The 13409-nt window shown below is 47.5% G+C and overlaps 1 protein-coding gene and 1 long non-coding RNA gene across 5 annotated transcripts in view; one reads left to right on the top strand and one right to left on the bottom strand.

Annotated features, from left to right (window-relative positions):
- MYOF (myoferlin) overlaps positions 1 to 13409 on the top strand; it is a 148149-nt gene that overhangs the window by 119564 nt on the left and 15176 nt on the right. For all 4 annotated transcript variants that reach the window (XM_031461393.2, XM_031461392.2, XM_010974292.3 and 1 more), the window contains 7 exons: positions 122 to 213; positions 3270 to 3440; positions 4188 to 4336; positions 5810 to 5949; positions 7804 to 7892; positions 7982 to 8077; positions 10987 to 11128. In XM_031461393.2, the coding sequence (XP_031317253.2) occupies positions 122 to 213; positions 3270 to 3440; positions 4188 to 4336; positions 5810 to 5949; positions 7804 to 7892; positions 7982 to 8077; positions 10987 to 11128 (879 nt within the window). The remainder of the gene's footprint in view (positions 1 to 121; positions 214 to 3269; positions 3441 to 4187; positions 4337 to 5809; positions 5950 to 7803; positions 7893 to 7981; positions 8078 to 10986; positions 11129 to 13409) is intronic.
- Positions 8074 to 11522, bottom strand: LOC135321828 (uncharacterized). Its single transcript, XR_010381957.1, has 3 exons — positions 11281 to 11522; positions 9817 to 9874; positions 8074 to 8207 (listed from the first exon to the last, which is right to left on the bottom strand). It is a non-coding gene; the product is annotated as an uncharacterized LOC135321828 (long non-coding RNA).

Raw genomic sequence — 13409 nt, 5'->3', positions numbered from 1 at the left:
TCAGGCCACCCCTTCCCATCCGCGTGCAGGCGAGAGTGAGGCTCACCTGAGCTTGTCCCAGAAACGGACTCAAACTGGCACCCCAAGGTGACATAACGTGTCGTCTGTCTTGTCCCCACAGTGTGACCCTTATATAAAAATAACACTGGGCAAAAAGGTAATCGAAGACCGAGACCACTACATCGCCAACACGATCAACCCGGTGTTCGGCAGGTAACGCACGTCTCCTCATGTTTTTCTGTGGTTCATTTCTTCACGGCCTCTCGGCTCAGGATGCGCTGTGTGCCAGGCTCAGAAAGTGTCCTGGGCCCTGAAACTCTGTGGCTGTGAACTAGACAAATGTCAAGCCACTGGGGCAGGTAAGAAGTACATAAATGCACAAAGAATTTTGTGGAAGCTAAATGTGCCCTGAAGAAAATGAAAGCAAGGCTGGGAGGTTTGCTCTGAGACCTGGGGGCGGGGCTGGGACAGGCCCAGGAGGCCGGTCAGGTGGTGGTTCTAGGTGGGAAGCACAGGCCGGGACACGGAGGTTCTCACTCCCTGACCCTGTTTGAGCCGTTTTCTGAGATGCTTTGCTACGTTTTGAGCCAGTGTTGACTCTGTTACCAGAACTAAAGAGGGGCAGAAAGTGAGGGGGTCAGATGCCCTGCTCCCTCTGTCTTCTGTTCCCTGAGATTTTTAAAATAGCATCATGGCCTTCATCATTGCCGCTATATGCTTGTTTCTGGACTGTTACCCGGAGCCCATCAGCACCGTCTCAAGGGGAAGGCAAACCCGAGTGACCTCTAAAGAGGACCGGCTTTTTCTGGCTATAAGCTGCCTTGACATTTAGTAATTGCTGCTATTTGCTGAGCTTTTCCTGCATGCACACACTATGCTGAGCCATTTATATGGAACTTCTCAAAAACCTCACAACTCTGGGGGGCTCCATGTGACAACAGAGGAAACTGAGGCACAGAGAGAATCAGCGCCCAGTGCACTAGCTGGTGAGAAGCAGGGCCAGGACCTAGGCTCAGGCCACCTGACCCCAGAATTGGTGCGGTTGCCACACTACACTCTGGGCAGTGCCACCGTCTGATTTTCACCTCAGGGTCAAACCCAGCTGCAGGCAGGGCAGGGCATTGCAGCCCCACTTGGCAGGTGAGGGAAATGGCACCAGCGCTGGGTCCACGGAGCTGGTACACAGCGCAGCCAAGACTTACATAAAAATTCCTGATCCAGCCTCGAGCTTTTCCACCACCCCTGGTAATGCTCATATTCATGGCCAAGCCATCACCTGTAGAAAAATGTTGTTTGTACAAACCATTGGTAAGAACAGCATTATTTTTCCCCAGAACCCTGCCGAGAGGGAGAACATTTTGTTATTTGACGTGTGGCTGTGTTTTAATTTCTGGCTTTATCCTGCCCATCCATTTCTTCTCCAGTCGTGTCTGTTGATTGTACCCTTACACATTCCTTCCCTCTCTTGAGTGTGCATGCGTGTGTGTGCCTGTGCATACACACACACATGTGCGCGCACACACGCGCACACACACGCACACGCGCGCACACACACCCCTGCTCTGTGCGGAACACCCCGGGACCAGGCAGTGGAAGTAATCCTCTGGCACAGCAACATGATCATTTTCCTTTTCTTCCGCTGATCCAGCCCTGAGGTCTAGACAGGAAAAGGCATGCAGGGCAGGAAGGAGGACTCCGTACGAGGGAGACAGGGAAGCAGGGAAAGCCAGCTTTTATGGGAGAAAGGCAGCCCTGTCTGGGTCGCTCCTCTCAGAGGAGCCAAGCACAGGCTTAATTAAGTGGCAGGAAAAGTCTTGCTTAGAGCAACCCCGGAGGAAGTGATGCTGTCAGCATCCATTCAGCCAATCCCCGTCTGGCGTCCATGCAGACTTCGCCTCACGCAGCAGGGTGGAGCCAAGGGGATGCTGGCTCTGCACCCTCAGATGGCCAGTCCCTGGCCTCAGTCTTACAGGGTGACTTTCTTCTCAGCGGAGACCCTCAGGGATCCTGGGACAGGATTTCAGGAAGGGGCAGCCTTTCTTCCTGCTCGAACACTGTTCAGCATATTGTTAGCACATCCTGGTATCCTCCGCATCACATTTAGTGCAGCGTCAGTCTGCCAGAAGATGCTAATCAGTGTTCCAAGGAAAAACATATTCCTTCATCAAACCAGGGCTCATGGGTTAAAAAAGGTAACTGCAGGACTTTTCAGAGCCTTTGGTTTGCCCAGAGGAAGGCCAAAAGAAGTGGTTCTCAACCTTATTTGACCAAAGAATTCTTTTTCTCAAGGGACACATATAACTGTCCCTTGGAATCCAGTAATGGAATTTGGGGGCAGGTGTGGGCATGATTCAAGCACCTTCTCTCCTGTGCTGCCTTCCTCCACAGGCCCCCGCCTGGCTGCAGCGGCCTAGAGAAGTCGCTGAGATTTATCTAGGAGATACCCTGGAAGCTTCTCTCCAGAGCCCCACTGACACACACCCTTCTTCTGCTCAAGGGATTAATGTTCCTGGCTTTTCGGGCAAGAACCAGTCCATACAACAGAGTGACAGGAGGAGGGGCAGAGGCACAGGGAGAGAGGAGAGATGCGAGAGGCCTTTCAGTTTTCTGTCCACAAAGTTTATTGAGCACCTACTATGGAACCCACCCCTCTGTATGCAAATACAGAATCAAACCCACCCATCAGGAGGGAGCCTTCTTGGCAGCTTGAACCTCACAGCTTTCATTCCCATCTCTTGCCCCCCATGCTCTTGTGGGGTGAGTCTGGGATGTTCCATGGAGTAGTGGTCTCTGTCAAGGCAGAGGAAGGAACATAGGGGCACAGATAAGGGGCTATAAGTCAGGGTGTTTATGTCTTACTAATCTCCCAGCTGGGTAGAGAAGCCCAGGTGCCCAGTTAATAGGCTTGTGTGATAATAATGTTAATAAAGCTATAATGATTAATATTTTATTTATAATTTATTATCACCAACATAATCATAACTACTGGGTTTTAAGCAACGCACCCATGCCAAATGCTTTCTATACATATCTTCACCTTTTCTATACATTCTTGACCCTTATAACAACATGGAGTGGTAGGGACTGTTATCACCATTTTACAGATGAGAAAACTGAGCATGGAGAGGTTAAGTAGCTGGCCTGGGGTCCCACAGCTAGTAAGCAGCAAAGCTGGGACTCACGCTTAGGCATGTAAAGCCCTGGATCTCCTCCTGAGCAAGTATATAATCTGTTTTTATTACTAACCATGCATTTGTTTGTTTATTTAGAATGTATGAACTGAGCTGCTACTTACCTCAGGAAAAAGATCTGAAAATTTCTGTCTATGATTACGACACCTTTACCCGTGATGAAAAAGTAGGAGAGACAATTATTGACCTGGAAAATCGATTCCTTTCCCGGTTTGGGTCCCACTGCGGCATTCCCGAGCAGTACTGTGTGTAAGTGGCTTTGGGCATAAATGCAGGCAGTTAATCCCCGGGGAAGCTCTGGTGCTCCACTTCAGTGCCTGTCTTCATTGAGACACTGCTCCTTTGAGTCAGGTAGATACTGTTATCTCAGAATTATCTTAGGGAGAATCAGAGCCGTAGCACTGCCCAACTCCTGGGGGCGCCATTCACATCGGTGTCTGTAAAGTGCTGGCCCCTGGAGCAGAGCAGAGCTCCGTGGGGATGGCTCAGGTAGCAGGACTTGGAGAACCAGTCCCTCCTCCCCCATTCTTTGAGCTTCCCCTCCTTGATGCCAGGGACTGAGCGCTGGCAATGCTTGATGGCAGGAATTCCCTGCCCTTTGGAAACCGGGATTCCCTGCTCCTCCCTCCAAACTGATGGATTTTGTGGTGCGCCCTTTCCCTGAGTGCTGAACAGTGTCTTTCTGTGGTATCCAATGAGATACAGCCTGTGATTTCTAGTTTATAAGTTAGCCTCTTATGATTATGGTGATCTCAAACTCCTCATTTTTTACAGAGGAGGGAACTGGGGTTTGGGGGAGGATCAATTGGCTGAGGCCAAAATAATCGTGGATTTTAGGTCTCTAAATCCTAAATAGATTTCTAGGCAAAAGCCGATGTGTAGAGCATATTCCCTGCCCCCCCCCCCCGTTACATGACAGTGCCTCTAAGTATGTGGGTGTGAAGCCCAGAAAAACCTGTGTACCCTGTGGTAACTTGGGGTGTGGGGTATTCACAGTTCTGGAGTAAATACCTGGCGAGATCAACTGAAACCAACACAACTGCTTCAAAACGTAGCCAGATTCAAAGGCTTCCCACCACCCATCCTTTCCGAAGATGGAAACAGAATCAGATATGGAGGACGAGACTACAGCCTGGATGAATTTGGTAAGCACATTGCCATGGACTGCAAGCTGGTTACAAGGTATAGCAACCCATTTATACTCCTGGGTTTGCGCTGGGGAGGTGGGTGGGCAGAGTGGCACCTTAATACCATAGGGGATTCCGCACACATGACCATCTAACAAAAGCCCCATTATAGCAGAGTTTGGCTGTCATGTCAACGTCAGAGTGGACACATTTTCTTGTCTGCCTTGTGTTTCACTTGACCTTTTTAGGTCACAGCCATTTGAGCTTTGAACACAAAGTTCTAATAATTAACTACGTTCCATGTCGTGCATAATTAGCTCTAAAGTGCTCAGATAGTAGTGCAGGAACGTCTCTTCCAGGTTTATTCTGTCATTCTTCCAGCCCTTCTCCAAGAAGGCTCAGGGATGCTGGGGGTTGGTTTGAAGACTCTGCTAAGTTCACAGCTGGCTCACGTCCGAGCTGGGGGTCTTGCTCTCTCCCAAGCAGTAAGTTTTAGTACAGTCTGTCCTGACACACAGACAGCTAGCTGCGTTAGGACAAAGACTGAAATAAGCTTAATAGAGCATAGAAGCTATGGCGTGATTTGGTGTTTGACAGGGAAGAGGGCCTCCTGGAGGGGCTGGCAATAGGGCTGACTCTGAGGGTGCCCAGGATACTCGGAGAAAGCTGGGCAAAGACACACATGGGAATGCAAGTGCTTCCTGACACTTGACTGTTTATTCTTGACATGCTAAGAAACTATTTGTCTTTCTATCCAAAGAGGACCTAGTCAGTATCAGGGATAATTAGATGTTTAAGAAATGCTGATGTCGCTGTAACGTGAGCACCTGCAAAAGGGATTGAGAATAGACTGGCAAGCAGCACGGCCTCATGGAGAAGGGTACCCCCAACAGTCGAACAACACCCCAACAACAAATTTCAGTGGCTTAACACAATAGAGGTTTATTTCTCATAAATTCAAAACAGGTATTCCTATAGGTGAGTGCCCTCTTCCAAGTAATGCCTCGTGAACCTGGTCCTTCCATCTTTTGCTCTGCCATCTTCAGGACGTTTTCTTCTGCATCTGGAAGAGAAAGGCACACAGGGACTCCTACATGAGAGGGTTTTATGGGCCGGGGCTTGAAGAGACGCACACGTTACTTCCGCCTGCGTTATGTTCTAGCCTAGCTTGGTTGCATGGCCACCCCTAACTGCAGGGGAGACTGGGACACAGAGTCTGGCCGTGAGTAAATAGGGGCTGCTCTCACACATTCTAGTGTGTTCCGGTCCCTTTGCTAGCAGCCCACAAGTCAGGTATGAGCCTGGCTGGGGCAGGGCCCCTGGTCAGGAACTGTTTCTATCGACAGCACTTTCATAAGCTGAAGTTTGCACAATGGCACAGCCTGCCCAGCTTTGCAAAGTCTGGGGTGAAGTGGTGCAAAGCCCTCAAGGCGATCTGGTTGAACTGGTCCCAGAAGCCCATCCCTGTCTCCCTGTCCTTTTCTATTGCAGAAGCCAACAAAATCCTGCACCAGCACCTTGGGGCCCCCGAGGAGTGCCTAGCCCTTCACATCCTCAGGACTCAGGGGCTGGTCCCTGAACACGTGGAAACAAGGACCCTGCATAGCACCTTTCAGCCCAACATCTCCCAGGTAAAAGGCTCTCTGCCAGACGCGGCGGCAGTAGCTGACATGGGCTTGCCTCTTGTAATGCTTTTGAACACTTTTAGATACAAAAGAAATACAAATGAAACTCAGATTAGCTTCATCCCAAACGGGAATTTATTGTAAGGATCTTCAGGTAACTCAGTCAGCCCAGACAGCAGAGTGACCATGACTCAGAACAGACGTGGACCAGGGTCTCCCTGCCTCTTGTCTGTTTCTGAGCCCACTTTAGCCTGCACTCTTCCTGCAATCGTCACCTTCCCCTGTGTCACAGTATTGTGGACACTTTCTGAGCTTATGTTATAATGTAGCCTCATCTTCTTCCAAATGTGGAAAGGATTGGTTGTCCCAACTTGGCCCCTTTGTCCACCACTGGACCACTCGGCTCTAGCCAGGAGAGCAGGGGCACAGGTCACAGGATGGCTCATCACAGGGACCCTGTGGGAGGAGCCATTCCCAGAGAGGCAAGGGGAGACATGGAACATGACAAAATAATCTGTGTGGAAGCTTGTTCTAGTGAAGATTCCCAGGCCATCCGTGCCTGCAGAGAACCTGGAGAGGTTCTGATGTACATGGTTAGGAAATCACACTTTAAGAAATGTTAATCTAATAGATGCAAATATTGTTGACGCTGAGAGCAGAACCATGGTCGACAATGGGCCTGGGCTTACTGGGTTATTCTGTCACTCACTCTTACTCTGTTCCATGTTTTCATTTCTTCTCCCTTCCCCCAGAGAGCCCATTTATCCTCCTCTCTCCCCTCCCACCCCTCAAATGAGTAGTTTTAAGAAATTACAAAGCGAGGAAGATTTCTCCCTGGGAAGTCGCCAATCCTCCCACCACCTCTGCCTGCCACTTTGAACAGACTGTAGCTGGATCTTAGGGGACACCTGGGTGCCTGATTTCTGCAGCGTGCTTGATGTATTGTAGAACCTTGAGCCCTAGAGATTAGCTGGAAAAGAGTCAGGATCATGGTAAAATATAATCCCTTTTCAAGAGCTCCAGTTAATTCATTTTGATCACAGTGCATTAGGAAGCCAATCGAGTGGTTTCCTTGGCAACCTACTTAAAGACCAGTCTGTTTTTGTCATGAAGGCAGAGTCTACAAAACATCCAAAGAAAGACAGTTTGGGGAATTTTAAGTTGGATCGTATGGTTGATAGTTTAGTAATGGCATTCCTCGCCTGTCTGGAAGAGTACTCCAGTCAGATAGATGGGCCTGGTCTAGGGCAGTCAGAGACCTGAGAGGGGCCTCACCAAGATGGCAGCACAGCTGTCAGTCCAGACTTTCACCCTCCCCCTTGGTGGGAGCCCCCATCTTGGGGGAACTGTCATGTTCTTGTCATTGTCTGAGTCTCTCCTTTGAAAGTGCCATGCTGTTAATTCTTTATTTTAAAAAATTAAATACCTTTTTGCATTATATTGGCTTTCTGTCTGGAGGTAAGTAGAGAAACCCTTGGGTGTCACAATACTGGGACTGGTATCAAGTAGACAATGCGATGATCGATAGAGGGACAGGATGAAAACTGTTCTGAGAGAAAGTTGTTGTAAGAGGGTGTGTGTATGTGTGGTGTTAGCAGTGGGAAGACTCAGACTATGATACAGGTGGGCACGCACCTCCATCGGAGACCCCTGGGAGAGAATGGGGTGGATGGTCTGAGTGACACTGACGGTATAAGATTCGTCTTGCTTCACTCTTTTACTCCTTTTTTTTTTTGCTGTCCATATGGACTAATAAATTAGGAGACCCAAAGAACTAGTCTCGCCTAAGAAATATGAAAGAAAATTGTAGCCTCTACCACCCATCACATAACTTCCTCTTTTCATTTTTGAATGATCTAGGGGAAACTTCAGATGTGGGTGGATGTTTTCCCCAAGAGTTTGGGGCCACCAGGCCCTCCTTTCAACATCACCCCCCGGAAAGCCAAAAAGTAAGTAATCTTGAGACCCTGCTGTATTGTCCTGGGGTCTTGGGTCAGGACCAGAGGAAAAAGGAACCTTCTAAATGTGCTCCTTTCAGGTACTACCTGCGTGTGATCATCTGGAACACAAAGGATGTTGTCCTGGACGAGAAGAGCATCACAGGGGAGGAAATGAGCGACATCTACGTCAAAGGGTGAGGCCGGCGCGCGAGTCTTTGACACACTCAGAACAAAACAGGCTCTCTTTCATGACTGAAGGTGTCCACTCTAGGATCTTGGCTGCTCGAAGCTGTTTTATCTCGTTAATGCAGTTTGTTTAGGGAGCTCCAGGGAGACGAAGGGAGAAAGAACAGGAAAGAAAGAAACCCACGTGAACGTTGTTTATAAGTGGAGGCATCTCATGCCGATCAGAACTGCTCAGTGTTTCTCTGCTTCTCTTCTAAGAAAGCGGGTTTTGTTCAGTTTGTTAAGCAGACTTGTTATTTCTGAGCCTTTTTAGTCATATAGTTCATTTTAAATCCTTTTTGAGACCTTGAATAACTAGCTCTATAAACAAAAGTAGAGCTTCCAAAATTTCTTTTTCTAGGGATTTTAGATTTTATTACCAGCGGCTCAGGTCCACAGAAAAAAAGGAAACATGAGCAGAATCTTTAAAATCATTGATTCCACCATCATTTCCCGAGTGCCTGCCTCCAGGGTGTGAAGTGTCATAGGTGCTCGTTATGCTGTTACTTGTGTAATTCAGTCTGAGGTCAGGGGAAGATGAAATGAGATATCCCAGTTCAAACAATGAGGCAGAAAAAAAAGGGAGTGAATTCCTTCTTTCTCTGCCTTTTGTTGTATTCAGGCCCTCAACAGATGGGATGATGCCTACCCACACTGGAGAGGGCCATCGACTTTACTGAGCCTGCCCATTCACATTCTAGTCTTACCCAGAAACATCCTCGTAGACACACCCAGAAATAATGTTTAATCTGGGCATCCCACGGCCAGTCACACTGACCCATCAAATTAACCATCATACTATGGAAAATTTAGATAGTATATTACCACTTCACATGGATTGAGTTTGGTTCCTTGATATGTAAAAGATAAGACTTGTTGAAATTTAATATATTCATAAAGTGAGGACAAAGTTTCACTTAGGATCCCAAGTGGCCTTCAATCAAAACTTTGGTAAAGACATAATTACTGTTATTTAGGTTCAGTCTAAACAGGGAATGGTTCATTAAGTTCTTCATTATTTCTCATTTCAGGATCTTATTACCATTCCCCAAGGAAAACTAATTCCAGCTAATTATATATATGCAAATTTATTTGAGTATCATAAGCATTTTTTTTCCAGAGAAACAAATTCAAGTAATACTGGACGGAGAGAAAACTCCAGTAATCAAAAGAATAAAGCACAATCTAAAGTAGCATATTCTATTTGGAATGAAAATCTAAATACTATTTGTGAAAAGATGAATAATGCACTACACTTGTAGGTATGGCTTTGTAGGTAACACCCGGTAAGTACACAAATACATACACTTAGAGTAGTTGTTTAACTTGTTTTCCAATTAAAATATGAAAAAGATTCATGAAAAAAGGGAGGGAAGAGCTACAGGGGTAAGCGATCTGGGGGAGGGTGATGGTGACATCTGGGGATGGACCAGGAGGTGAAGCTACCAAGGTCCTTGCCAAAGAGTGTGGACTCTCTTCAGGGAGTTAGTTCAAGAGCTTAAAAGTTAATTGTCAGAAAGACTCAACTAAAGTTCTCTGGGTAGTTAATTGACTACGAAAAAGTAAAACTACTGTAGTTGATTGGTATTAATACCACTACCAAAAATAGGATCTAATGTCAGCACATGACTTTCTAGAATCCATGGTCCTTTGAGCAGAGTGATAGTCCTGGACTTTGGAGTCAGGCAGGCCTAGGGGTTATACTTACTTCTGTCTGTTGCTAGCTGTGTGAGATGCAGATCCTTTGTGAACCTCAGTTTCCTCATCTGTGAAATGGAGATAGTTACACAGTTGGGAAGAATAAAATAAGTCATGTTACATACCTGACCTGGTTCATAGCGACGGTCGTAAACGTGACTTAAGGATTTCCCCCTTCCCACCCCGGCCTTCTCATTCTGTCCTCGTGTGGACCATCTGAAGAGAGCACATATCATTAACCTCATTTTACACATGGGAGATGAGGCTGAGAGTCAATGGAAGAGTAAATTCACAGCCAGACTGGCCTCCTACCGAGAGTCTCTCCCCGTGGGGTCCTGACGTCATTATCTCTAAAAGCTCCCCAGCTGATTCCAGTGACTCTAATGTGCAGTCAGTGTTGAGAACCATGCATTCCTCCACTTTTCTAGTCTAAAATCTCGTATTTCTCTGGTTCCAAACCAAGAGCCTTCCCCATAGCAGGTAGATGTGACAACACTTCCTCCCAGCCACGTTCATTCATGCACCCCTTCAACCCATCTACTGTATGCCAGGCACAGGCCAAAAGCAACTTTACAGATGTCAAAAGTGAAGATGTTACATTGCTGGTGGATATGAATTTTTATAGATACGCATATAGAAGTAGCAGCTTACATCTCCCTTGCTAGTCTCATTAATGTGATCAAATTGAGGAATAATTTAAAAAGGAAGCTGTAAGATTACTTAAGTCATGCCTGTTTGCTTAAGTAAAATATGGAAAAGGAAATGCTAAAATTTTGAACTAACCCATATTCATTGAGCCTATCAGCAGTGATGACAGACACGGATGAGTTATATAGTCAGGGAGACTACAGTCATAGCCAGCAAGCTTCAGCGTTCCCAAAATAGCAGCCCAGTTGTTGATATTTTCCAGAAAATTTCACCTTATCCCTGTTAACTGAAGTCTAAAGGGTTTCCTGCTTTGGTTTTAGAGGAATTATATTTTATTTGGCTACAACCTGTGTTGGAGGCAATGGAGTGCCTCCCCTCCATAAATCACCCCCTAGCTCCATAGATAACTGGAACCTGCCCAAGAAAAGTGCATTAATTCTCCTGCCCTTGACTCTTCTAATCACTGCACAATTTTGCGGCTAGATTACTTCTCAATCACACGAAGCTAAGTCTATTTGCTTCTGCTTTTCAGCTGGATTCCTGGCAATGAAGAAAACAAACAGAAAACAGATGTCCATTACAGGTCCTTGGATGGCGAAGGGAATTTTAACTGGAGGTTTGTCTTCCCATTTGACTACCTCCCAGCTGAACAACTCTGCATCGTTGCTAAAAAGGTAAGCTCTGAAATATGCCAGTGGGGAATGGTGGCACACTTAACACAGGCACTCAGAAGAGGTCAGAGCTGCTCAGTGCCTCCAAGGTCATGGGGCCATCTCCCTCTTGGTACAGATGGGGACTTGGAGACCCCCGGGGTGTAGATACTTACGCAGGGTCACACAGCTATGGCAGCTATTTGTGTGGTTAGGGGTGTAAGGAGCACAACTTTTCTTCCCCCCAACAGGCGGGCAGCAGGCAGAGGAATCTGGTAAAAGGTAGATGTGGGGGTCTTGTATCAATATTTACAACAACCTACGTATATGTTTATGTTACGGGGAGACCACTTTCTTCCACTGATAAGCAGCACTGCTGGACTCATTAACCAGAGGGGAAACACTACAGTAGGTGAAGTTTCCCTTTTACCTGCCATTTTAACCCTGAGCATCTGCCTTGCTTCCTTCAGAAGCACATCCATGAGGGTTCAGGGCCCTCCTGGTCTTAATTTGTCAGACTCTCACTTATAGAACTCAACTCAAACTGGCTTATACCAAAAAGGTGATTTATGGGCTCACATTATTAACAAGTCCAGGGTTGGCTGGCTTAAGGAACGCCTGGATCCCAGGCTGAACCAATGTCTTTAGAAACCGCTCTCACTTTCTCTGCTCCTCTGCTGGCTTTCTTCCATGGGCCTCATTCCCTGGTGGAGGCAGAATGGCTGCCAGCAGCCCTAGCTTACATCCTGCCTCTCAGCAGAGGGAGGACAAATCCCTGAAGGCACTAACCAGGCTCTGGAAATTGGGCCCCAGAGTCTGCCTGTTCGAGGTCACAGGCCTGTCTCTGAACCAACCAATGTTGCCCAGGGATGTAGTGCTCTGACTGGTGCAAGAGGGATAGAGTTGGTTCTTCCCAAATTGCATGAATCTTTAAGGACAGTCTGGCTGCTTTCATCCCAGAAAGGGGGCCTAAAACCTGGGCAGGTAATAATAGCAGATTTCTTTTATAGGCCCTCACCCCATCCCTCCTTGTCCGTATTCTATAAACTCTCCCTAGCTCTGCCTGGCACCATCTCACCCCACACCCCACACCTGATCAAAATATACCCACCTCAAGGATTTCCAGTCAAGATGGAGGAGTAGCAGGACCATGAGCTTGCCTCTCTGTGCTACCACAACAAAACCACAACTGACTGCTAAAAAACTATCAAAAAAAACCCCACAAAAAAAACACTAGAACCTAGCAAAAAAGACCATCTTCAACTGGAAACATAAAGAGGGAACCACAACACGATGGTAGGATGGTTGTGCTCACGATATAATCAGGCCCCATACCTCCAAGGTGGGCGACCCACAAGCTGAAGAATAATTAAGTCACAGAGGCCCTCCCACAAGAGTGACAGTCCTGAGCCCCACGTCAGGGTCCCCAGCCTGGGGTTCTGGCATTGGGAGGAGGAGGCCCTAGGACATCTGGTTTTGAAAGCCAGCAGGACTTAACTCCAGGAGCCCCATGGCACTGGGGAAAACAGAGACTTCATTCTTTTGGGAAGTGTACACAGAATCTCTTGTGTGCCAGGCCCAAGGGTAGAGGCAGTGATTCCACAGGAACCCAGGCCAGGACTCCTTGCTGGCTTTGGAAGGTCTCCTGAGGAGGTAGGGGACAGCTCTGGCTCACCTTGGGGACATAAAAGCTGGTAGCAGACATTCTGGGAGTGTTCATCTACATGAGCTTTCCTGGAGGCTGACGTCTTGATAGGATCATTAGCACCAAGATCTAGCCCCACTCAACAGCCTGCAGGCTTAAGTGCTGGGAAGCCTCAGGCCAAACAACATACTGAGTGGAAATGCAGCCACACGCATCAGTGGACAAACACCTCTACCACGCCCCTACCACCAGAGGTCCAGGACGAACCTTCACCAAGCAGTGGGCAAGCACTGAATCCTCCTGCCAGGAAACCTGCATAAGCCTCTAGTCTAGCCTCATTCATGGAGGGGGGCAGATACCAGAAATAAGAAAACAACCCCAAAGCCTATGGAAGGAATCCACAAATGCAGGCCAGACTCTACACTGGGGCCTGCTGCACCCTGGCCCTTGGGTGACAAGAGAGGAGTGTACTGCTGGGACGCATAGGACGTCTCCCACAGAGGGCCACCTCTCCAAGGTTGAGAAATGTAAGTAAACTACCTAAAAATACAAAGACAGACGATATGAGGTGGCAGAGGAATATCTTCCAGGGCAAGGCACAAGATAAAACCCCAAAAGAAGAAATAAGTGATGAGGAGATAGGCAATTTATCTGAGAAGG

The sequence above is a fragment of the Camelus dromedarius genome, chromosome 8, assembly GCF_036321535.1.
Source record: "Camelus dromedarius isolate mCamDro1 chromosome 8, mCamDro1.pat, whole genome shotgun sequence".
Taxonomy (NCBI): domain Eukaryota; kingdom Metazoa; phylum Chordata; class Mammalia; order Artiodactyla; family Camelidae; genus Camelus; species Camelus dromedarius.
Note: the sequence above shows the minus strand (reverse complement) of the source record. Positions and strands in the feature narration are given on the sequence as shown.